Source organism: Vicugna pacos, chromosome 29 (genome assembly GCF_048564905.1).
Source record: "Vicugna pacos chromosome 29, VicPac4, whole genome shotgun sequence".
NCBI lineage: Eukaryota > Metazoa > Chordata > Mammalia > Artiodactyla > Camelidae > Vicugna > Vicugna pacos.
The window spans coordinates 24,580,000-24,603,805 of NC_133015.1; the positions used below are offsets into that span (position 1 = coordinate 24,580,000).

A 23,806-nucleotide genomic window follows, 5' to 3' on the forward strand; every position below is an offset into this window, starting at 1 on the left:
TTTGTGTCACCCTGCTTTCTCTCAGTCCACAACCTGGTGCCTGACACAGCACCAGCACTGAATCTTCAAATCTGCGGATTCAGTTTGATCAAGAGTTTCAGTGTAAGAAGTTTCGGGTTTAGGCCCCAGCCTTGTGACCACAGGAGGGTCCTCATTTGTATGCCATGCAGGATGGGGCATACTAAGATGCCTTTTTGTTCAGTGTGGCACCCGCCCATCTGCTCCTGTCCCTCCAATGCATTCTCTCATCAAAGACAAGTGACAGATCAAAGGCCCCAGATCTGAGCACCCGCCCTCCTGCCTGACCTCCTACAGGCTCTGTTACTCAGGCTGAGATCCAGCCACACTGGTCAGAGCTCCGTGGGATTTTACCTTGTGCCACACTTCCCTTGGCTCCCAGGTTCGGATTCCCTGACCTCCCTCAGCTCCACAAATGTGTCCTCTCCTGCCAATCATGGCTGCTTCTGCCTGGAATGGTCTCTTCCTTCCTCTTCACCTGGAGACTTCCCAAGCAGCCTTCAAACGTCAGCGCCAAGGCCGCTTGGTTCCAAGGTCCCCTGACATCTGGTCTTCAGGGTCCCTGCAAGCAGCTGCAGCCTGTGCACCTTGTGAGAGATAGCTCACCGGATTCCTTCTCGCTGGGGACAGGAAGGGGACTTGAGCCTTTAACATGGCCATTTGCTGATGGATGTTTATTAGTAGCATCTTGAAGTAGGGAGCCGTTTTTCACTGTGCGCAGACGTGCTGCCTTGGCTGTCGGCTCCTCTGTTTTATTAAACACTTTCCCTATGTAACACTTACCAGAGGTAACCGTATTTGTTATCAATTAATTATTTATAAAATTAGAAAAAATTAGGCTCTGTCTCTCACCAGATCGCACCCCCCCCCTTGGGAAGGGACTGCCTGGCGTGCTTATTTTTGCACCCTCAGCATCCTGCCTCCCTGTCTCCCACCTGGGGACAGTCAGGACGTGTCTGCTGAGTGACCGAGAGCAGCAGCATCCTACTCGTCTCCAGGCGGCACTGGCTGCACCAGGGGCCTTACGTAAAATAAGCTGCTCCCTTCAGCTCTACCCTGGCTGCAGCCACAAGAAAGCGGGTTGATCACAGCTTGCTGGTGGGTTCTCTGGTCTCTGTGACAGAAAGGCCAATGCACCCCCCGCCCCCGGCTGAAATAAAACTGGCTGAAAACACATTTCCAGCTTTAAAGGCGCTGTGCTTGCAGTTACACGTGTGGCATCTGCACGGAGCAGAAGGGCGAGTGGAGAGGGAGTGCCAGGGAGTTTAACCACGCGTGCTTTACCTCGGTGTGGAAGCGCGCGCAGCACGTCGGCTGCTTCTTTAAGTTCCTGGTTTGTAAGGCTTCTCTGATATCATGATAACAATCTCGTGACAACCTGAGTCCATGTGAGCAGCATTCTTCACTGTGTTCAGAGACACGGGCCAGGTCTTCCCGACAACCGGAGCCACCTGAGGGCTTCTTAATGCTCTGCTTATTTTGACTTCACTTTATTCTAGCCACTAGTTTGGTAAAAACAACAACAACAAATAGGAGTATTCAAGTGAAACACTTGAATGAAACCACTTTATCATAAATAGCAATTTTTTTTAAAAAGACTTAAAAAAAGACTTTAAAGACTAGTAGGCGGTTCCTACCTATGATCAGAATTGGACCATCATCTTACAGTCAAAAAGTCCCAGGCTGAGTTCTGCATTCTGCTTTCAGGGTGGAAGTGCTTTTCCCCGCAATTCCGCTCCCCAAACATACTATATGTACATGTGAGAACGGAAGACCAACTTTTGAATTACTGAAATTGTGCCAACTTTTAGACACTTCTTTAAAGTTTTTCACTTCTTTACAACTCTCCTTATATCTTTTCAGGTAACAACTTTCCCTTTCTTCCTTTTTGTTCTTGCCGAGTACCCTCCTCCTACATTGTTTTGTCTTTTGGGGAAGAGGTAGTCTGCTTTTGTGCCCTTGTATGAAATCATTCCTTTCAGTTAGCAAGTGGCAAGAGCCAGAAACACCTTGTGTTTGAAACAGCTCTAACATTACCAGCTGTGCTAGCCCCCCAGGTGTGCAAAAAGCGAACAAAAAAAAAGTGCAAAAGGAGGAGAGACACTGTCAACACCCTTTCAGAAGTGTGCAGCACAGAGGCAGTGGGATCTCAGTGCCGAATGCATAGATAAATAGGTACATCGTAACAGAATGATAGCTGGATCTGTAAGCCCTTCTCATAGTATTTCTACTTTCCTTCTGCCTTGCATACTGCTCAGTGTTTGTGAACTTGAACAGACATCTTGCTGGGCTGCTTTGGTGGTAGGCTGGACTCCCTCCGGCAGGAGGCGAGCCCCCAGACACCTGGAGAAGACTCACCTGCCATCTTCCTAACAGAGAGGGACCCTCAGATGCTCGGAGTTCCCAGCATTCTGAGGTTTTGTGAAAGTAGACGTCGTTGTCTAATGAAAATCTGCGATCAGACTTTAAAGAAATATAAGATTGGGTGACATGAATTTTCAAAACCCCTAAGATGCCCAGGGCAGAACTGTGGCTCTCCACGTCATGCTGAGGAGAGCAGCACTCTTCCAGGCTGGGGCTCAGGTGGCCAAGCACCTCCCTGGGGTCACAGCGTCTTGGAAGGGGCAGGAGCTCTCCTCTGCTGTCAGCGATGGATGGAATGACTGTATCGGCCGTCACGGTGCCCAGGTGTGGGCACGGACGTGAGCAGTAGGAAGCAGTGGAGGACCCGTGTCCGTCTTGAAAATCGGACATAGACAGGAATCCAATCGGGAAACTCAGGTACCTCGGTCTCCCCGCATCCTGCCTCCAATACCCAATTAGGCAACGGGAAGTTCCCCCGTGTCCTTCAGGTCTTCATCTTAGCGGCCGAGTCCCGGCTCCCCTGCTCCAGCTGACCTTTGCTTTCCTATCTTTTGGTCGTCGTCCTGAGGGCCTCCTTCACCCGCAGAACCTGATCCTTGAGCTGGCAGAGTCATGCTAAGGAATGGTGATTGAATTTCTCTGTGGGGCTCAGGTTGTCCGAGGTGTCAGAGAGAAAGAACCACAGTGAGGGAAGTCGTGGGCACAGAGGTGGATGTAGGAGGCAGGGACATTGTCAGCTCCCTGGACCAGCACTGAGGCCTGAGTTAGGCGCGTGCTTTGATTTTCCGCAGGTAACACCGCAAAATACGAGTGACGCCCTAAGGTGCAGTCTGTGCGCTGTCTCAGACGGAGGAGACTGAAAGGGACGGAATATTCTACGTATGTCAAGTAAATCATTGAAGTTGTGAGATCTGGGCCTTATTCTGTTTGTACAATTTGGCTGCTCCATTTGGATGGGCCATTCAAATAAACAAAGCTACGACTTCCCCTCCTCACTTGAAAGCGGACGTGTCCGGAGAACTAGGCCTGCAGGAGTTCCAGACGAATCCTGAGCAACCCACGCGCACTCGCGCGCGGCGGGCACGCCCTTCCCGACCACTCCATCTGAACCGCACGGGGCTCGGCGGCTCGGGTGGCGGGGAAGGCCGGGGACCATCGGAGGGCGGCTGTGCGCGGCTCTGCGAAGTTCACGCGCAGGGTGAACGGGCGCGGGGCCGGGGGCGCGGCGGGGCCGGGTGGGCGGGACGGCTGGGGCGGGGCGGGGCAGGGAGGGGCGGGGCGAGGTGGCCGGCCCAGCTCTCCGCCCGCGGGTCCCGGCGCCCGCGCGCCCTCCCCGCGTCCAGCCCCGCTTGGCCGCCGCCGATCTGGGAGCCGCGCGCTGGGCGGCGAGGACGCGCTCGGGGGGGACAGGCGTCCGCAGCCAGAGCGCGGGGCCGGGGGCTGGGAGCCCGCGGCAACCCCAGGGCTGAGCAGTACCCGGGAACGCGCGCTTCCGCGCCGGCCAGGGCCCCCTGCACCGCTCCGCGCGTCTCCGGGAGCCAGAGGTGAGCTTTGGGCTTTGGAGACGCAGTCTCAGGAGCGAGGGCTCTGTGCTCTAGGGGTCTTTTGTCCTTGGGGGCTCCGAGAGGCAGTCTGGGGACAGTTTCAGCAGGCAAACGTGCCTAGGAAAGGGTAGGGTGATTTCAGGAACGGGAGAAAAGAAGGGCGCGCTCTCTGCCTCTCCCGGCATCTGCGGAGCGTCTGCTGGCCGGGGTGGCAGCCAGAGGTCCGTCCTCCCTGTCCCGCCTCGGGGACGTGCGGCCGGGTGGGCATCAGCGGGCCCTGGGCCCCCAACACCGCCGGCCCCGAGCGCTGGCTCGGGAGTGGCCAAAGTTTGCCTCTCGGGTCCAGCCGGTTCTCTCGCCCCCGCAGCCCGCAGGTGCCGCCTGTCCTCGCCCCCCAGCAGCAGCCGCCCGCCATGGAGCCCCCGGTCCAGATCTTCCGCGGCGAGCCGGGCCCCACCTGCTCCCCGAGCACCTGCCTGCCCCGCAACGGCAGCGGCTGGTCCCCGGGCTGGGCCGAGCCGGACGGCAACACTAGCGCAGGCCCCGAGGGCGCGCCGCCCGAGCCCGCGCACATCTCCCCGGCCATCGCGGTCGTCATCACGGCGGTCTACTCGGTGGTGTTCGTCGTGGGCTTGGTGGGCAACTCGCTGGTCATGTTCGTGATCATCCGGTGAGCGCGGGGTCCGGGCGCCGCAGCGGTCGCAGCCGGGAGGGAGGGTCGGGCCTGCCACCCGCTGGGAGGTGGGGAGCCCACTGCGTCCGTACTGGACTCCGGGAACCCCATTCCGTCGGGGCTCCGCAGATTCTGAGGGTGGACTCAGAAGTGAAGGATTTCCTGGGAGAATATTTGGTGCGAGACCGCGAGGTTCGCATAGGGCGAATCCGAGGCCAGAGGTGTCTTGAGGATTTCAGAGCAACCCTCCCCTGCCCCCCAAGACCCTACTGCGAACCCTGCAGACAAGGAAAGTGCTGGGGTGTGGAACAAAGTCAGGGTCGCCTGGGCAGGAAACTAGTCCGTCTGCCTGGCCATTTGCCTGCTGCCTGCCCCAGGTTGGAGCACCGCGTTTTGCCCTTTGCAAGTATTTCTTTAGATACAGTTCGTGCCCACCTAATGCACTGAAGACACCTCAGTATTTCTCGTGACTCATCAGATTGGTGTTAAGGTTTATGGAGCAAAGACACTGCACTACTTAGGGTGGTTGGTGTCCATACACGAGCCTCTAAGTGCTGACATATCATCTTATTTGCTTAGACTTCCAGCGACCTAGGATCCAAGCCGCCTAATATTTATCCTCTAAAGGATGCTGGAGGTTTTCAAAAATTGCTTTTTTTTATTGCCCACCTTAAGAATTGACTGTTTTATTTTATTGTTCTTTTGTGGAATTACACTGAAGTCAACTTCCAATGATTAAGTATCCAATATCGACATATACACTCGCTTTCTGGTTAGTGAAATGATTCCTATTTTGGCCTCTTGCAACAAAGAAAACAAGAAAAGAAAAGAAAGGGGGAAAAAAAAAAAGCCTCAACGTTGTCTGGGCGCCCTTTGAGAAGTTTCACGTCCCGGGAGACTTAATGCTTTGGAGATGCACCTTTGAGAGAGAATACAAAGCTGACGTTCCTTTGGGAAGTTCCTGTGAAATAAAGGAAGGGTGCGAGTTACTCTGTTTAGGGGCCTTGTAAGGATGAGGAGCTAATTTCTTACTATTTTTTATCCTGACTTTAGTTTTGAAACAGGCTCTTTATTTATTATGAACTTTAAGAACAGTATCTGTAGTAACATGAATTTTCAAATACCCCTTAATCTCTCTCTCTCTCTCTGGCTTCGGAATGTCAGGTCTTTTATCCTTGTCTGGGCTCTGGAGCTGAAAACCATCATTTAAGCCTCCAGATACGCTCTTTTCACCCACAATCGGTGTCTGTAGCTTGCTGCCCCTGGCTTCCATAATTGCTCATTGCATTTTACAGGACTTCCATCAGTGCTGAGTACAGGGTACAGAAGGAGGTCTATTTTAAAAGTGAATTGTTTTCCCAAGTCATTAGTAATTTCAGGGCTGCTCTCCATTACAGAGAAGATTATAGTAACCAAAAGAAAAGAAAAAAGAAAAGACAGCTGTATTCGAAACCATAATTAAAATTTTAAGGAGATTTTTGTTACAGAGGCCGTTGTTTTGTAATAAAACATTGCTACAGGAAAGAGGATGCAAACAAAAGCCCCGCTCTGTCGCTCCTTATGTCACGTTTACGTGCTTCAGTGAAACAGATACATCTTATTGGCATTTGAACAGGCACTTCAAGTTTTGAGTCTAGGAAGGGCTTCTGAGTTGCTCTACACCTTTCTGTATAGCCTTGCAGTCTAGGATGAAAAAGAATGAAGAAACAGACTCATAGACACAGAAACTAAACTTACGGTCACCAGGAGGGGAAGGGGGTGGGGCGGGATAAACTGGGAGTTCGAGATTTGCAGATTCTAACTACTATATATAACATAGATGAACAACAAGTTTCTCCTGCACAGCACAGGGAACTGTATTCAGTGCCTTGTAGTAACCTATAATGAAAAAGAATATGAAAAGGGAATATATGTATGTACTTGTATGACTGAAACATAATGCTGCACACCGGAAACTGACAAAATATTACAAGCTGACTAGACTTCAATAAAAAAATAAAAATAAAAAGTAAAAAGAATGAAGAATCCCAAAATATGTGCACAAGTGACTCTATGGGGAGCAACAGGCATGCCAGAGAGAAAAAAGAGTCATTGTAGACTGGCTGGGAGTTTTAATGGTAAATATAAAGAACTATAAATATAAACTAAATATATGTATCCCAAAGGTATCCAAGACTAAAATTTGTGAGAAGGGGATAAATTCAGCTGAAGGTGCAAAAGAAGTTGAGAGAGTTCACATAACAGCATTACCCATCCTCCCACCCCATTCTCGGCTACCTGGAGATAGTTTGATGACAAATGAGGAGTGAAGGGGTCTGTCAGCATTCTGGAATGCTGACCCACGGAAACAAGAGCTGGCTTAGAGCCACAGCTAAGGGCACCGAGGAGCATTTAGAATTTGTTCCGACTGATAGGTGGTCAATGAGCTGAAAAACACACCCCAGAAGAAACGCTGACGGAGCTGGGTTTATTTCGCTCAGGAAAGGAAAGGACTGAAGATACTAGCGAGGGTGGCCTCAGGCAGTGGTGCGCTCATCAGAGCTCAGGGCAGAACCGGGGTGTGGGATTCACATTCAGCTTTCGTGACTGACGTCGAGGGCTGAGCAGCATTGCTTGGAAAGATGGAGGCTCAATTTTGAGGACATTATTTTTAAATGTTAAGCATGCGAAAGGGCCATGGTTGTGTCATCTGGGAAATCACTCTGCAGGTGGAATTTAGATGCTCGGACGGCGGGGCAGCTGCGGGTCTAGGATGGCCAGCATGGACCTGGGGAGAATGTGAGAGTTGTGGAAAAGCTTTGACTGCTTTTAGACCTGCCTTCCGAGTAGCTTTTCCCACCCTGGGCACCTGGAACTCTGTCCAGTACCTTTTGAAGATAACTGAATGTTTCAAGGATTTTCATCATTTAACGTGTAGCAACTGCTAACAGCTGAATATCAGGGTACTTTAACCTTCCACGGTGAAGCGCTCCAGCCTCCCTTCTCAGCAGGCTTTGGAGTTTGTGGTCCTGGCGTACAAAGTTCTTACCTCAGCCTTTGCTTCATGTCCTTGGCTCCCGCCAACACCTTGGGGGTGCCCATGGGGTGACACTCAGGATCCTAACCCCAGGTTCTCTTCACTTCTTCCTGTGCAGGTCACCTGCCATGATGCCCACCCACGCCCACACCACCAACCTTGCCAGCAGCCCCACCTCTGACACCTTAAACCTCTATCTCCCACGCATACAGCTGTCTCCTCCCTTAGCGAAAATGATTAAAATTCAATGAACACTTCATATATGCGAGCTGGTAAATCTGCTTACTCCATGTGAATTATTTAATCTTCGTAATGACAGGTATGTTTCCACACCCATTTAACAGACGATGCAACTAAAGCAAAGAAAGATTAAATAAACCGACTAAGGTCACACCTTGCTAACTTGTGGGGCCAGAAGGATCCCAGCAGCCTGGCCCCCGGCCCTGTGCTTTCATCCACTCTGGTCTTCAGTCTGCACCCACCGCCTCTGCAGACGTCTGGGCACCTCCCCCCGCGGCCCTGCACGTTCTCCCGGGCCCTGCCTGCTCTCCCGGCTGAGCCTGGACTCCGGGAGCCGTCCCTGCAGATGCTCGACTGCCCGGCCTCCTTGTCCTCCTGCCCTGCCTTTCACTGAGCCCGCACCCAGGGTGGGGCCAGTAACCGGCCTTGAATCACTGAATGCTGCTGAATAAAATCAGTTTTCCTTTTGTCAAGGTAAAATCACTGCCTCCAAGTATATCTGACCTCCATTCTGCCTAGTTTTTCTGTCTCCTGTTTCCAGAAAGAGCCCAGGAAAGGACTGGGCTTTTCCCATTTCTCATTAAAAACCCCCAAAACTCTAGTTGCCACTAATTCCCAAGCCCTCTTCTTGGCCACTTCCCCTCAGGGCAGGTGGCTGGTCTCAGTGGTCTACTGGGACCGTCCGGTCCAGCTCCTCCTGCAAATATGATAAAAACAGCGTTGGCAGCCCACTCCCCTCATCCCGCTGCATCCCTGTGAAGGGTCCCCTCGCCGGAGCAAAAGCCCTGCTTCTGTGTTTGAGTCTCACGGGGTCTCTGGTACCGGTCATCTCCTTTCTCCTGTCGGTCAGTTCTCCCTCATCGCTGCTTTTGACCCTTAGGCACCTGGATGCGCTCAGTGTCTGTCCTCCTGCAAGTGTCAGTCCACAGCCTTCCGTCTCTGAGTTCCCTGAGCTAACGTCCTCTCTTCCTCCTGTCTGCTGGGGCCTCTGGGAGGAACCATGCCTCCTCTTTGCTTCGGTGTCTTCCGCCGAGTCCTCAGCCCGGTGCACTTGGCTCCCCACCCCGGCGCTGCTTCCCCAGAGCGGGGCTCAGGCTCGGATGCGCGCTCCCAGCTGGCTGTCCCCTGGCTTCTGTGGAGACTCCGCCCACCGGACCAGCCTCACCTGCTCCTTGACCTCCTTCCACACCCACTGGGTTTCTCACTCCTCTCCACTGGTGTTTTTTACCCCGTACAATTAACTTTTTATTGTACTTGCTTTGTTACATAATTATGCATCTGTCCATCGTTCTTTATTTTTTTTTTACTTTTTACATTGAGAAATAGGCAGTTTACAGCGTGGCGTCAGTTTCTGGTGCAGCATCATGCTGTGTCTAAATGATCCTCTTCCCAGAGCCTGCTCAGCAATCTCCATCCTCACTTCACTTCTCTCCGTGTTAGTCAGGAGTCACCCAGAGAAGCTGAACCAGTAGGGGATGTACGCGTTGAGAGACTGACTACAAGGAATTGGCTTATGTGACTGTGGGCTGGCTGGGCGGCTCTGAGGCTCAGCAGGCAGGTGTCAGGGGAGGCAGGCGGCCCTACGCGGGGGGATGTCTCCTTTCTCAGGGAAGCTGCAGCTCTGCTCTGAAGGTCTTTCAACTGATTGGACCTGGCCCACCCAGATCCTCAAGGGTAATCTCCTTTGTTTAAAGTCAATTGACTATGGAGTTTATCCACATCTACAAACATCCTTCACAGCAGCACCTTGGTGAGTATGTGACTGAATGTCCGGAGACTGCAGCCTGGCCAACGTGACACCACCTCCCTCAGTGCTAGCATCCGTTCTTGTGGCTGTAACTGTCAGGGAAATGCTGACCAGCCCTAAATCTGCGCGTCTCTCCCCGCCTTGTCCACCCTGGCTGCAGACTCAGCCGGCCGCCTTCCTTCTGGACGGCCCTGGATGGTCATCTTACAGGTCGCTCAGATTCCTAGAGGATCTGCCTTATGAGCGTGCTGGGGCTGCCGTAGTACCACAGACCGAGTGGCTTTCTCGACGGAAGTGTGTTGCCTCACAGTCATAGGCTCGAAGTTCAGGATCAGGGTGTCTCCAGGCTTCGTTTCTTCTGAGGCCTCCCTCCCTGGCTCGCAGGCGGCCGCCTTCCCCCTGGGTCCCACAGGGTCTTCCTGCTGTGTGCTCGTCCCCCGTCTCTGTGCCCCGATCTCCCTTCTTCTAGGGACACTAGTTACGTTGGATTAGGGTCTACCCTAGTGACCCCATTGTACCTTAATTTTACCTCATTTCACCCCCTTAAAGGCGCTACTTTCAAACAGTCACATTCTGAGGTGCCAGGGGTAGGACTTGAACGAGGAATTTGGGAGACACAATTCAGCCCTGAACACTTTTTATCCATTTTCTGTTCTCTGTAAGAAAACACTCTCCCAGCTTCAGTTTTTATGAAATTGGGTATATACGCTTTCTTGTGTTTAATTTAAAGAAAAGCTTTACTCTTGCAAAGGTATGTTTCTTTTAAACTTCAATGTAAGGCCAAAGAAGGAAAAATGTATCAGGAGAAACGAAACAGGAGTCAGAGCATTGTCTGGTCCTTGGCCTTCCGTTCTGCCTGCTTCTTTCCTCATCGTTTCGTCCGCTCTCTGTCACCACGGTGAAGGCGCCCTGGGCCCAGTCTGCTGCTGACCTTGCCCTGGGAGGGGAGGACCTTGGCTCCCCTATAGTTCAGCCTGGGCAGTGTTGAAACTTCCTAAAAGCGGCGGCTTTATAAGAGGCTTAGGGAAAACCAGAGCCACAAAAGGACTCTGGAAGTGATTCTATGTCCCGAACTCAAATTTCTTCTCCAAAGGCAGCTAATCCCCCAGGTTCGCTGGGATGGAGGTCGTTCCTCACAAGGTACCTGTTGTCTTGCTCATAAATACAAGAGCAGGGTGTTTCTTCCTCAGGCGACAGAAGTCCCACACTCCACTCTGCTGAGACCTTCTTAAGTTACTGACACAAGCTGACTCACTCAGGCCACCCCTGCGTTAGCAGGGGCCCCACGGTTGAACTTGTACCAGTCCCACCAAAGCCGTGTGGCTGTCACCGGATTGGGGGTGCACGGGAAGGGATGGGGTGGCCTGGTCAGGGGGTCTCCTGCAGCGCACGCCTCTTTCCCATCCCAGGTGTCTCAGTCCTTCTCCCGAGGGTGTTGCTTGTAGTCACTGCAGCTGTGTGTAGACACCTGCCTATTCCACGTCCTCTCAAGCGCCACTGCAACTGACCTTGGATAATATCACCAAACAACACCCAGGAGGGCGTTCAAGGGGGGCAGAGATGTAACTAGCCATGTGCCCGCCTGCTGCTGCCTGTCTGACAGCAGTCATACCTGAGGCTTTGGTTTAAAGAAAAAGTTCTAATTAGTCTTGAATCCTCTTTTGGAATCCACACTCCACATTTCCTTTAAAGCAAGCAAAGCAAAAATAACTTCAGAAATTATTCTCAGAAGAGCCTGTCTTGAATTTCTCAAAGTAATTTAATTATTTGACAAGCTCTGAAAAGAGAGCATTGGCTCCATAATCCTGTTTATATGGATTCGCTAAATGGAATATTATTTTCTTCCCTGTGGCACATGTGATCATGGAAGGCCAAATCCTTGTGGAACTGCTTCAGAGATCAGAGCTCAGACAGCTGCCAAAAAAAAAAAAAAAAAAAAAAGGAGAAGGAGAGAAAAGAAGACAAAAGAAAAAAGGAAAAATGGGGGAAAAGAAGAAGAAAGAACCCAAACGGGTGATCAGGTAGCGCGCTCCCAAGCTCTAACAGACTCGGCAAACCTGCAGCGCGCACAGTCGCTTGTGCTGCCTTCGCAGTTCTCCCTGCTCTCGCTGGAGACGGCAGCTCTGCTCCGTGCATCCTTCAGCCCTGTCTCTGCAGCAGTGAGCAGCGTCTTCGCGGGAGCCCTGCGGCGGGCACCTCCCTCGCTGCACACGAACCTGTGGACACGCTCCGTTGTCGCCGCCGCGGGGGACTCTGTGCTCTGCTGAAACCCTGCAGCTGTTAGGTCGCAGGGGTGCGCGTCACACAGGCCTAACAAAACGCAGCGGTAACAGGAGGTGGTTTCAGAATAGCGTTCGCTTATTCCTCAGCGGACACCAGCGGATAATGTTGTTTGTTTCTTTGGAGGGGGTGCTGGCTTGTGTCTTCGACAAGGCAGACTTACATAAGGAGAGGAGATTTTAGGAGTGGGGGCAGTACTGTGAAAGGCTTACGTCTTTTTTTTTTAAAGACTTACCCTCTCCACTGGCCAGGCAAGACAGAATTTAAATGAGAAATGAGAAAAATGTAAGACACGTGATGAATTGAGAATCTCAAAGGAACTGGTCTGACGGTGGGCAGGAGCCTTCGGACCAGGAACGGCCCAGAGTCACGAGCCCGGAGAGACCAGCCGTAACAACAGGGGTGGTTTTCTGAGCGCCTGTAACTTGGCAACAAAACTCTGAGTGCTCTCTGCCGTACCTGCTGCTCTCGGCCTCGTGGAGGGGACACTTCCTTCTGATGGGGGACGGAGCGGGAGGGGGACCGTGCGGCCTCTCTGCGGCACCCTGCGGCTCACCTTAGCTAGGCCAGGTTTCTGCATAAAGGCGGAAAAATCATGTAAGAACTCTGTATCCATCTGGGTATCCAGGTAGTTGTACACTAGGAAAGAACTTGTCAGTCTTTTGACATTTGTCATTTTCTACTGAGTGTTTTTGGGCAGGATGCACACTCACCCTGCGTGCCCCACAGAAGGCACTAGAACATTCCTTCTGGGGGGCAGGGCCGTGACTGCAGGGTGAAGGAGCGTTGCTGGGGTCCTGGCTTTTGCAGTGAGATCATTACTTCTGCTTCCCCTTTGTCCCCGCACCGCCACGCAAGGACAGCCCATCCGGGCGCGGGGCAATGCCTGTGCGCCCTCCTGGCTGTACGTCACTGGGGGACAAGCCCCGCCCCTCCTCTGTTCTGGTTACAGCTTTTGCTCTTTGCCTGTGGGAGCGTTTCAGGGGCCTGGTGCCTCCTTCAGAGTGGTAGAGGTAGAGGCAATTTCAAAGTCAGATCATTGGAGAAACAATGGCTGGATTTCCCTTCTTTTTTTAAAAAAATTAATAAGCCACTGTCCGTTAGTAAAGCACCATAATTTCAGCAGGAAACAATCCACGCAGGTTAATTTCACTGAATGAACTGGAAGTGCGTGGAGAATGTGAGGCAGCAGAGGCAGCGTGCTTTCAGATTTGTTCTCCTGAGAACTCACCCCCCTGCAGCCATCATTTCTGATCATTTTTATCCTAAAATCTAGAATGCTTTGTATCTGGAAAACATGCCCAGGTTGATGAATCAATCGTGCAGAGAAAAGTGTGCCGAAACCCAGCTCTCACTGTGCTCGTCTCCCGCCGCTGGTTGGGAAGGGGCTGCGTTATCCGAGGTGCTGCAGACCCTCCCGCTCCTGAGTCGGTGTTCGGTGCAGCTCGGGGTCGTGGGGTGGCTGCCAGCTCCCCGTGGGCAGGGGCGTCTGGTCACATGCGTTTTCCCCCAGACCAGCTGCTTGTCCAGGCGCTTTCTCCCAGCGGCTGGGTATTTGCTGTATGAAGGGAGTCTATTCAGAAGAAGGGCCATGAGGCTGTTTGCTTTTTCGTGACGTTGCAGCTGCAGTTTGGTGACTATTCATAAGGCTTGTATTTCATGTCCCACTCTCGCCCAAGTTTGAAGCCGCCCGCAGTCCCCTGGGAAGAGGGCGGTGCGAGGAAGGACTTGGGTCCACGTGCGATGGGAGCCCTGTGAGCTCACAGGCACACCCTCTAGCACGTTGCCGGGACAACCTCACGGCTGGTGCCCTGAGCTCCCTCCTGAGCCCTCTTCCTGGACGGCTGCCCGCACCCCGTGTCATTTCCGGGTTGGTGACACTGACACATTTAGCGGGGACAGCTGGCAGACTTTGCTCTTTTAATGCCACACGCTCTGGTGGTGTGCACGTCGAGAAGTGCACCCGCCCGCCGAGACTACCCATCAGATGGCGCCGATCTGCTTGGCATACTTGCGAGTGTTTGTGGATGAAATGGAAAATCATTTCGTATCTGAGTGCAGCGAGAAAGCTGACTTGTCTGCGCCAGGAGGCGCGCAACGACTGAGAGGTCTGACTGCCGGTCTGTCTTAGCTAAACACGGACGGTCCCCTGAGGGCTCAGCCAGGCTGCCTCCGAGGGCAGGGATCTCATCCTCCTGGCTAAACAGGTTCCAGTCCAGAGGGGCCCATAAAAACTGTCGGTAAATATTTGTTTAACTCAGTCCGTGCGATACTTTTAACTGTGTCTGTTCGGTTCTCCCTTTCAGTGTTGTGGGCGTGTAGCGCCTGCCTTCCAGAGCCCTGGGGTGGGGGGTGGGCCCTGCTGAGTCCCCACATCCTCCCACTGAGCTCCTGTCTTTGCAGACACTGGAAAAATCACTTCGCTCACCTGGGTCCACTTTCTTCAGCTGAGTTAGGGGAAAGACGTAAAGCTCGTGGGCAGCTCAAGGGCAGTTGCGGTGAGAATCAAATAAGATGCATGGAGTCAAAACGCTGGGCACGGTACATTGTAAAGTCCTGGGGAGACGGACGAATGCAGGGCCTGCGGGCAAACCCCTGGGTTTGACTTCCTGCAGTGCCTTTCACAACCATGTTACTTTGAGAAATTTACGGAGCTCCTGCGGTCTCGGGGGCTCGCATCTAGAGCCGGGGTGCTGGTACCGACCGCGTGGAGACACGGTGAGGACTGAGCCAGGTAAAGCGTGTGGGCCGTGCAGCAGAGTCTGACACAGGGAGTGTTCTGAATGAAATGGTTATTATGATTCTTGTCATTAGCGTGATCCATCTCGATGCCGGGACACTGGGATGTTGGCGGATGCAGGGGTCACCACAGCAGGAGGTGCAGGCACGTCTTGTGTGTCCGGCAGATGCCTCCAGCCCCGGGGGCGGTAACGGTGGTAGCTGGGCAGGCAGGGTCTGAGCAGCACTGGTCTCCCTGGGAGCAAGGACTTTTGTAATTAGTGTAATTACCGTCTGTGTAATTTGTAGACGTCTCTGTTTTAGGTGGTCATCTGTCTTATTCTGAGATCTGATGACAGCATGTGAACTCTTTATAAGGTCAAGCCTTAAGCAGTTTCACACATCCAGTTGTTAAAAGTATTTTTAAAATGCTAAGAGCAAGTTCTCATTTAGCATTTTGTGGCCACTTAAATGATGCAAATTCTATTTCATTGTAAATAGAACACATTTATGGATTCATGGAATCATGTATCCTTCCATTCTTGTCTTCTGGCAGTTAAGGTTAGCAGCCAGGCTTAATTTTACTATTATCTCTCATATTCAAGCTGAAATCAGTAGATACGACCAGGGGTGTTGGCTAGGAACTGTGTTCCCTTCTGCTTCCCGTGGGAGCTGGTGGCTTCCACCCACATAAGAAGGGGAGAGGAGCTGGGAACATGGGATAAATCAGGCCTGGCGTCCGGATCAGGGGCCTCCCCTAACGATCTCAGGAGCTCCATGAAATGAGTGTTATAGTCCGCATTCTGTAGCTGGGAGGCCGATGCTCGGGGCTTTCAGTGACCTCCCCAAAGTCCATCAGCTGGAAGGAAGACCAAGGACTAGAAGCCAGGGCTGCCTGGGTGTACCAGGCGGAGAACCGCAGTCTAACTTGCAGAGAAAGAGGAGACTCTCCGGTCACAAAACCCGAGAGCAGGAGTCGGAGGTACTGGCTGCTCGAGTCTTTGCTGGCATCAGGGATTTGGGGGAGGAAGCTGAACGAGTAGGAGGCCAGCTTTTAAGATGCATTTTTCAAACATAAAACCGTAGTTTTAGGAAGACAATACTTGAACAGATAGCATTTTAGTCTTGTTCACTAGAAGCATTTGGCTCCTTCTCAGGAAGTGCCCCTGCTTAGTTATCCGTGCCTTTAAGCGCCTATGCCCGGAGCCCTGGGCACACACAGTCGTTCACTTCCTAAAACTTACGGGCCACATGATAATATCTGGGTGAAAACTAAAGGCAAGACATATTTTAAAATAAACTCCTCACTCTTCAGATCAAAGCACTGTTTAGTTAGCAGAGCATCAAAACAGAAACCCAGAGATAAGGACTCCTGTGCCCGCGTTTACAGCGCCTTCATCCCAGCGCCGGCAGGAGGGGGAGTGAGGCCGGGAGCCGGGCTGGGGGTGCGACCCTGGGGGTGGGGTGAGGCGGGGCGTCTGCCTGTGTCCCGCCAGTTCGGTTTTGTTAGCCTCATTTCACAGGAGCTGAAACTCAGAACTAAGTCACGTACTGAGTTCAGACTCGGGGCTGCCTGACTCGACCTCAGCCCGCAGTGCCCCCCGGGGGAGCCGAGGCTGCTCGGTCTCCGCGCGGTAGCAGAAGGTTCTTGAGCGGAAACGACACCCACACAGTGATCAGCAGGCGCTGGTGGTGTTGACTCGGCAGCCAAAGCAGGGGTGGCTTTCCATAGTCCGCTCCTTATAAATAACCTTAGTAAACGTCAGGCCCTAACGAGGAAAAACTGGCTCCGTGATGGTGCATGGGGCATGGCTGAATTAATTCTGATTAGGTTCACAAGCTGAGGTGTGTAGACAGTAATTAACATGTGGATTTTCCCAGCATACCTTAGCATTTGGCCTCCGAAAACCTGCAGTGCAGGTGGGAACATTTCACGCCCCAGGATCCATGAGGACACATCTCCTAAGTGAAGCAATCTTCTTAGTTCAGTTTCAGTTGAAAATGGAATTGTTCTAAACTTCATGTGAAAATGGAAAGGCATGATTTGGGCTTAAAGGCAATCTTTCTGACCTATTTCGAAAATTTCTGTTCCCTCAGTTGGAAGATGAAACAACCTGTGTGCTTTGCTAATCTCCCGGGATGAGAGAAGGAGAACCAAGTTGTCTCTCACCTGCGGGACCGGCGGTGTTTAGTGCTGGGCCGTGTGTGAGAGGACCCAGCCTGCTCTGTTTCCGTAATGCATCTGAAGTGAGAGGCTAGTGGGACCCTGGTAAATAAAAATCAGCACATAGTTGTTCTAGTCATTGAAATGAAGTGAGTTAAAAAAAAAAAGTAAAGAAAACCATTTTGCATTTTCAAAAGACATAATTACCATGATTGATTGTCTCAAAGTAACCTTGAGGAAAAGGGGTAGGTTTTATCTTTGTTTTATGCAATGAAAAAAAAAGTGTTAAAAAGTGATCAAAGGTAGGATTAAAATGAACTGTCAGTCACAAAATAAAGAGCCGTACTGCATGCAAGTCTTGTTGAAAAGATCTATACGCATATTGATCGGTTTATCTATAGTAATTTCTTTACTTTTTAAAATTAAACATATTTTGGAACAAAGTACCAGAATAAAAGCTAAATAAAGTCAGGACATTTTGGCCCATTTTTCTACTACCCCCAATGTCTAGAACAGCCCTTTAATCTTAGATGATAAATACGTAAAGAAGAAGTGAATGAAAAACAAGCTCAGTGATTGGAAGGCACATTTACCTCATGGGTGTGACATGACAACGGAGGGAAGTGGTCTTGTTTCTTGTCTTTCAGGTACACGAAGATGAAGACAGCAACCAACATCTACATATTTAACCTGGCTTTGGCGGACGCCTTGGTCACCACGACCATGCCCTTCCAGAGCACGGTCTACCTGATGAACTCCTGGCCGTTTGGGGACGTGCTGTGCAAGATCGTCATCTCCATTGACTACTACAACATGTTCACCAGCATCTTCACCTTGACCATGATGAGTGTGGACCGCTACATCGCCGTGTGCCACCCCGTCAAGGCTCTCGACTTCCGCACGCCCATGAAGGCAAAGATCATCAATGTCTGCATTTGGATCCTGTCTTCCTCCGTTGGCATATCTGCCATTGTCCTCGGAGGGACCAAAGTCAGGGAAGGTAAGGGCAGCTGTTCTCATTTCTTTCTCGCCTTTTAAAGTTATTGATTTTGTGATTGTTCATAAAAGGAAAAATATTTTGTATTGATTTACAACATTGTGTCAGTTTCAGGTGTACAGCAGAGTGGTTCAGTTATATCATTTCATTTTTAAAAATGTAACTTCTCATTACACAAACTCTTAATTTGGGAGTGAGGAGGACACATACCTAGAAAGAAAGCCAGAAGCCAAAGGAAATGTAATGCCCACCTTCACGGAAGATGAGAAATGAAACAATTTTGTGTTCCTTTCCACATCTAAATGCAGGATGGGATAATGGTGTGGCCAGAACGCAGGCACCCAGCCCATGTCCTGTTCAGAAAGCGCAGATCAGGATCTGGAGAGGTGGGATGAGGTAACGAGCCGCAGGCGTGTGGATTCTTTTTTTTTTTTTTTTTTGAAGTCTAGTCGGTTTACAATGTTGTGTTAATTTCTGGTGCACAGCGGAGTGATTCAGGTATACACACATATACTTGTTGTCATATTCTTTTTCATCATAGGCTATTACAAGATACTGAATATGGTTCCCTGGGGGTACAGCATGGTGATTCAGTTATACATATGTACATATTTGTTTTCATATTCTTTTTCATTATAAGCTGTTATAAGATATTGAATGTAGTTCCTTGTATAAACAGTAGGACCTTGTTGTTTATCTGTCTTATATATAGACATTTGTATCTGCTAATCCCGAACTCCCAATTTATCTGCCCACTGTCTCCCCTGGTAACCATAAGTTTGTTTTCTACGTCTGTGAGTCTGTTTCTGTTTTGTAATGTGGATTTTTAAAATACATTTCTGTTGCATCCTGGCAGTTCTGATCCACCTCCTTGCTCCTCTTCTTTCTCCCTAAAAAGGGCCCAGAATCAGAGCCACACGCTTGCTCTCCACTCTCTTGCTTAGGCGTTAATCTCCTCACCACTGTCACGAAGCTTCATTGGCTGTCGGCCGTTCACAGGCAGGTTCACGGATGGAGGTAGTACGGATGAGCAAACCCATCAGACTTTGGACTCATTACTTTTTACCCCATGCATACTGTATACTTGATGTTTTCCCTGTGTTTCTTGCACCATGGTTCTCACCCCAGGCTGCGTGTTGGAATCACCTGGGTGCGTTAGAAAATACTGCTGCCTGGGTCCCACCCCGGAGGGTCTGGCTTCATTGACCTGAGGCACAGTCTGGTTGTCCAGATGCTAGAGTCTCCCCAGGTGCCTGTGACCCGCAACCAACGTGAGAACCACCGTTCTAGGAGTTTTGTTTTCCTAGTAAAAGAGAAAGCTGTGACAAACTCTTGGAGCTTAACAGGGATTCACAGAGCGGAGAGGAGCAGAATGATCACTTTGGACTTCACCAGTGCTGGCTATCGCGCTAAGACTTGGCTACATGCTCCAGTTTACTAGGGAGTTTCATGATACCTGCGAGTACAGATAAGTCGGAAGGAACCTTCCAGGTCATGGTGAAAGGGCAGCGCTAAAACCCCAGCTTATCTTGCAGGATACACATTTTTAAATGAAGCATAATCCTTTTCCTCTTAAACTATAAAATTAATTTCCCACATAAGCACTCCAGGTGTTCAGCTATAACGCTTGGTAAATTTTAAGAAATGCCAAACTTTATTAGAGAAGCATTTAAAAAATATGAAATAATTTTGCTTATTTGAATCTTCTGTCTTTTTTCTTAGTCTAGCTAAGGTTTTGTTATTTTTGTTTATCTTTTCAAAAAGAACCAACTCTTTTTTCTTTTTTTAGCCTTTATCTCATTATTCCTGACTATCTTTTCTTATTTCCTTCCTGACTAACTTTTGGACTTAGTTTGTTCTTTTTTTTAAGTTCCTTGGTATGTGCAGTTAGTTTACTTATTTGAGAGCCTTCTTTTTTTCTCAGTGTAGCTGTTTCTCACTATTAGCTTCCCTCTTAGACCTGCTTTTGCTCCATCCTGCCAGTTTTGGTATATTGTCTTTCTTTCTCATTCATCTCAACCTTTTGATTTCTTCTTTGACCCCTGGGTTGTTCAAGAGTGTGTTGCTTAATTTCCACATATTTGTGAATTTTCCAGTTTTCTTCCTGTTACAGGTATCTGTTTTCTTTTGGTCAGAAAAGATACTTGATATGATTTTAATCTTTTAAAATTTGTTAAGACTTGCTCTGTGGCCTAACGTGTGATCTACACACTGTAGAATGTTTCATACACACTTAGGAAGAATGTGTATTCTGTTGCTCTTGAATGGCATGTTTTGTGTATGTCTGTTAAGTTAATTTTATTTATAATGCTGTTCAAGTCCCCCATTTCCTTATTGATTGTGTATCTGGATAATCTACCCATAGTTGAAAGCTGGGTATTGAAATCCATCCTGTTACTGTGTTGCTGTCAGTGTCTCCCTCCAGCTCTGTTCATATATACTTTATATATTTAGGTGCTCCAATGTTGGGTGCATGTATGTTTACAATTGTTGTGTCCTCTTGATGAATTGATCCTTTCATCATTGTATAAAATTGCCTCTTATGACAGTTTTTAACTCAAAGTCTATTTGGTCTGATGTAAGTACAGCTAGGTTCTCATGCTTTCTTTTGGTTTCCATATGCATTGGGTATCTTTTTGTATCCTTTCACTTTCAGCCTACTGTGTCTTTAAAGATAAACATGCACTCTAAACAGAACATTTAATGAAATGGTGTGTTTGGACTTGGATTTCCTTGGTGGCTGCCTCAGTATTCTCCTTTCTCCTTATTGTTATAAATTCAGCTTCACTGACATTTCCTGAGGATATTTTCACCTCTGTCACTGGGTGTTTTCCAAAGTCTTGTAAAAGCAACTGTAGTTGATTATTTCACCCATTCATTAAATATTTAATGAGCTCCCACTACGTACAAGATAACTGTTCAAGAGGAAGCTGATCCTCAGAGTTAAAAGATGTATCCAAATTCAACACCAGCCCTTATGTGGCCTTGCTTATCTTAGCAGATTACTCTCCCATAATAACTACTATATTGAGCCCATATCTTCAGGGGTTTCCATGTGGTATTCATTTGTTTATTTATTTAACAATTTATTCTCCTCAAACACCGTATTTTTCTGCCTCCCTATGTGGCAGAGATTGAACAGTATTTAAGGAGGACTGGATTGGGTGCCTACCCTAAGGTAGTTTACATTCTGGATGGAGAGAAAAACATTAGGAAAGGCAACACGTTATTGCAGAAGAGCTTCTGTCTGGCTCCTGTCTAGCTTCTGTCATTATGTAATGACAAAAAATAGATAAAGTATAATAAGTAGACAGAATATAAGTTGCAGGGAGGAGGACTATTCAGACAGACCAGCCTCTGTATAAATGTCTCTAAAGTGACATTTAAGCTGAGTCAACCACAAGAAGAGGCACTGTTGGAATATACAAAATCAGGAAAGAAAAAACCTTCAGGGAAGCTAGCTAGATTACAATGTGCCACCCTAAAAAAGTTAATAAGTGCATTTCTTCTATAAAATAGTAATGATTTTAAAAAATGGTTTTAACTGTTCTTTCCCCCATAGACACTAAAGCAAAAATTAAGAGAGGTGCTTGTCTGTTTCTTACAGTTTTCATAGTAATAATACTTTGGGCAATGACCTTTTTCAGAGAATCAAAAATCACAGGTTATTCTGGGAGATTTGAGTTAGTATTTAGTTGATAAAAGATAAGTTTAAGGTAATCATCTTTATTAATTGGCCAAAATGATTATATTCTTTGTATTTTAAATTATGTCTAATTGAAATGCTAAGAAGATGTATTTTGTTTTACTAAGGCATATATGATTAAGAGCACATTAAGATGTTTTAGAAAACATTGTTAATAGAGCTGTTTTCGTCATTCAAAAATATTGTACTATTTTTAACACAGATATTTTTCAATGTCAGAAGAAAATATTTTCATTATAAAAATTACAACTTAGTATTGCTTGATTCCTTTATCTGTAAGGAAGGATCAGGACAAAGAGAGTGTAGCCTGCTCCCTGCTCAGTGACTGCTCAGAGGCAAGAGGAAAAGGTGTGGCTGGTTGATGCCTGGGGACAGGGGAGCCTGGACAGGTGAGAGGGCCGCCAGTGCAAGTATGATATAAAGTGCTTATCCTGGCTCTCTGCTCTTTCTAATCTTATGGCCACTCCAAAGAGAATACTACCCGGTAAAGAGAAGCAGAGCAAATAAAGCAGGTTTCTAAGTAATCATATCAATGTATTTGTCTTACCTGTTACCTAGTCGATGTTTGCAAAAGTGAAAAATGTGTCTGACTTGTGAATTTCCTTGATGGTGATGATGCTTCTCTTCCTCATTTTCCTCCCCTTCTATTTTCTTTCTCCTCCTCCTCCTTCTTCAAAAGTTTGCTCGTGTTTTAGCAATGCTCTGTCACAATGACCACCATTGGTTCCATTAAATCACACAGCTGGGTCATACTTAAAATTTTGCTTGTATTTTCATTGACCTACATAATAATTTCTTGTAAACCATTTAATATTTTTCAGATAAGTTGGCTTTTGTTAAATGGAAAGGATAGATTGGAAATATCTGATCACTTATCACAAAGAGATACTAGCTTTTATTGCCAGAGCCTTAGGTCGGGGAGAACTGGTAATATACGGAAATGCAGGCAAGTACTCGTGCTATAAATGAGCAGATTAGCTCTTCTGAAAGTCATCCATGTCAAACCAGTTCCACAACTAGATAACTCATGTTCCTGGCTAATCTCATTTATTCTGAAGCCTTGTATGTGTTACCAATAAATGGTGACCTTCTGGCTTCATTGTTCTATGCGCAAAGATCGGATGGTTAATGTAGATGGCATTCATTCTTAATTTGGTGATCTGCTTTGGGGAATATCGCCTCAGCGTGATTGGACCTTGGCGACCAAAGGTATCAAAATTCACATTCAGAACACTTGGCAGCCACAGTAATCACAACCGGTTTTCCTTTTGCGGTCTTGTTTTGTCACCCGCTGCAGACGTGGATGTCATCGAGTGCTCCCTGCAGTTCCCGGACGACGATTACTCCTGGTGGGACCTGTTTATGAAGATCTGCGTCTTCGTCTTTGCCTTCGTGATCCCGGTGCTCATCATCATCGTCTGCTACACGCTGATGATCCTGCGCTTGAAGAGCGTCCGGCTCCTCTCCGGCTCCAGAGAGAAAGACCGCAACCTTCGCCGGATCACCAGGCTGGTCCTGGTGGTGGTGGCGGTCTTCATCGTCTGCTGGACCCCCATTCACATCTTCATCCTCGTGGAGGCTCTGGGCAGCACCTCCCACAGCACGGCTGCCCTCTCCAGCTACTACTTCTGTATCGCCCTGGGGTACACCAACAGCAGCCTGAACCCCATCCTCTATGCCTTTCTCGATGAAAACTTCAAGCGGTGTTTCAGGGACTTCTGCTTTCCCATTAAGATGAGGATGGAGCGACAGAGCACGAGCAGAGTGAGAAATACCGTTCAGAATCCCACCTACATGAGGGATGTGGATGGGATCAATAAACCAGTATGACTAGTCGTGGAGATGTCTTCTTGTAGTTCTCCAGGTGGAGGGGAGCTCAACGATCTAGGTCTAACTCAGGTTACTACTGCAGTCTGAGAAGGAGAGGTAGAACTTTAAACAAACTTTAGAAACCTCGTGGTCCGATGTCATAGGATGCAGGCTGCCTTAGCGACCCAGGTCGGTGGAAGCATCCAGCCTGCAGGGGTGGCGCACGGGAGGTCTGGGCAATTAGACTCAGCCTCCTTCCAGGGCGGGGAAGCAAGGCTGAGCCCAAGTTCCTCTGATGAACAAAGAAACAAGCCTCTTCCTTCTGGTTACCTAGATTTAGTTCAGGACACATCTGCTGTGACTTTTCTATGCAATGTGGTGTCAAAAGCTCTATTTAGGAAACAGGGAAAGAAAGTGGTTTCAGAGCTTCGTGGGCATCCAGTCCAGAAGCTTAACATTGATAGCACAGCCTCAGCAAGGTGAACGTTCCCAGGGCCCGTGCCCAGCTCTCTTTCCACTCTGTGGACACG

The 23,806-nt window shown here is 49.0% G+C and overlaps 1 protein-coding gene across 2 annotated transcripts; it reads left to right on the plus strand.

Annotated features, from left to right (window-relative positions):
• The first annotated feature begins 3,795 nt into the window (after positions 1 to 3,795).
• Positions 3,796 to 23,302, plus strand: OPRK1 (opioid receptor kappa 1). 2 transcript variants are annotated; one of them, XM_072951981.1, is made up of 4 exons: positions 3,796 to 3,926; positions 4,294 to 4,596; positions 17,412 to 17,764; positions 22,765 to 23,302. In XM_072951981.1, exons 2-4 carry the CDS (start codon positions 4,340 to 4,342, stop codon positions 23,295 to 23,297), a joined length of 1,143 nt encoding a protein of 380 aa, XP_072808082.1. In that variant the 5' UTR covers positions 3,796 to 3,926; positions 4,294 to 4,339; the 3' UTR covers positions 23,298 to 23,302. The 2 variants fall into 2 exon arrangements, with proteins under 2 accessions (XP_072808082.1, XP_072808083.1); XM_072951982.1 differs by lacking the exon at positions 3,796 to 3,926 and having other exon boundaries at positions 4,555 to 4,596; positions 17,389 to 17,764.
• The last annotated feature ends 504 nt before the right edge of the window (positions 23,303 to 23,806 follow it).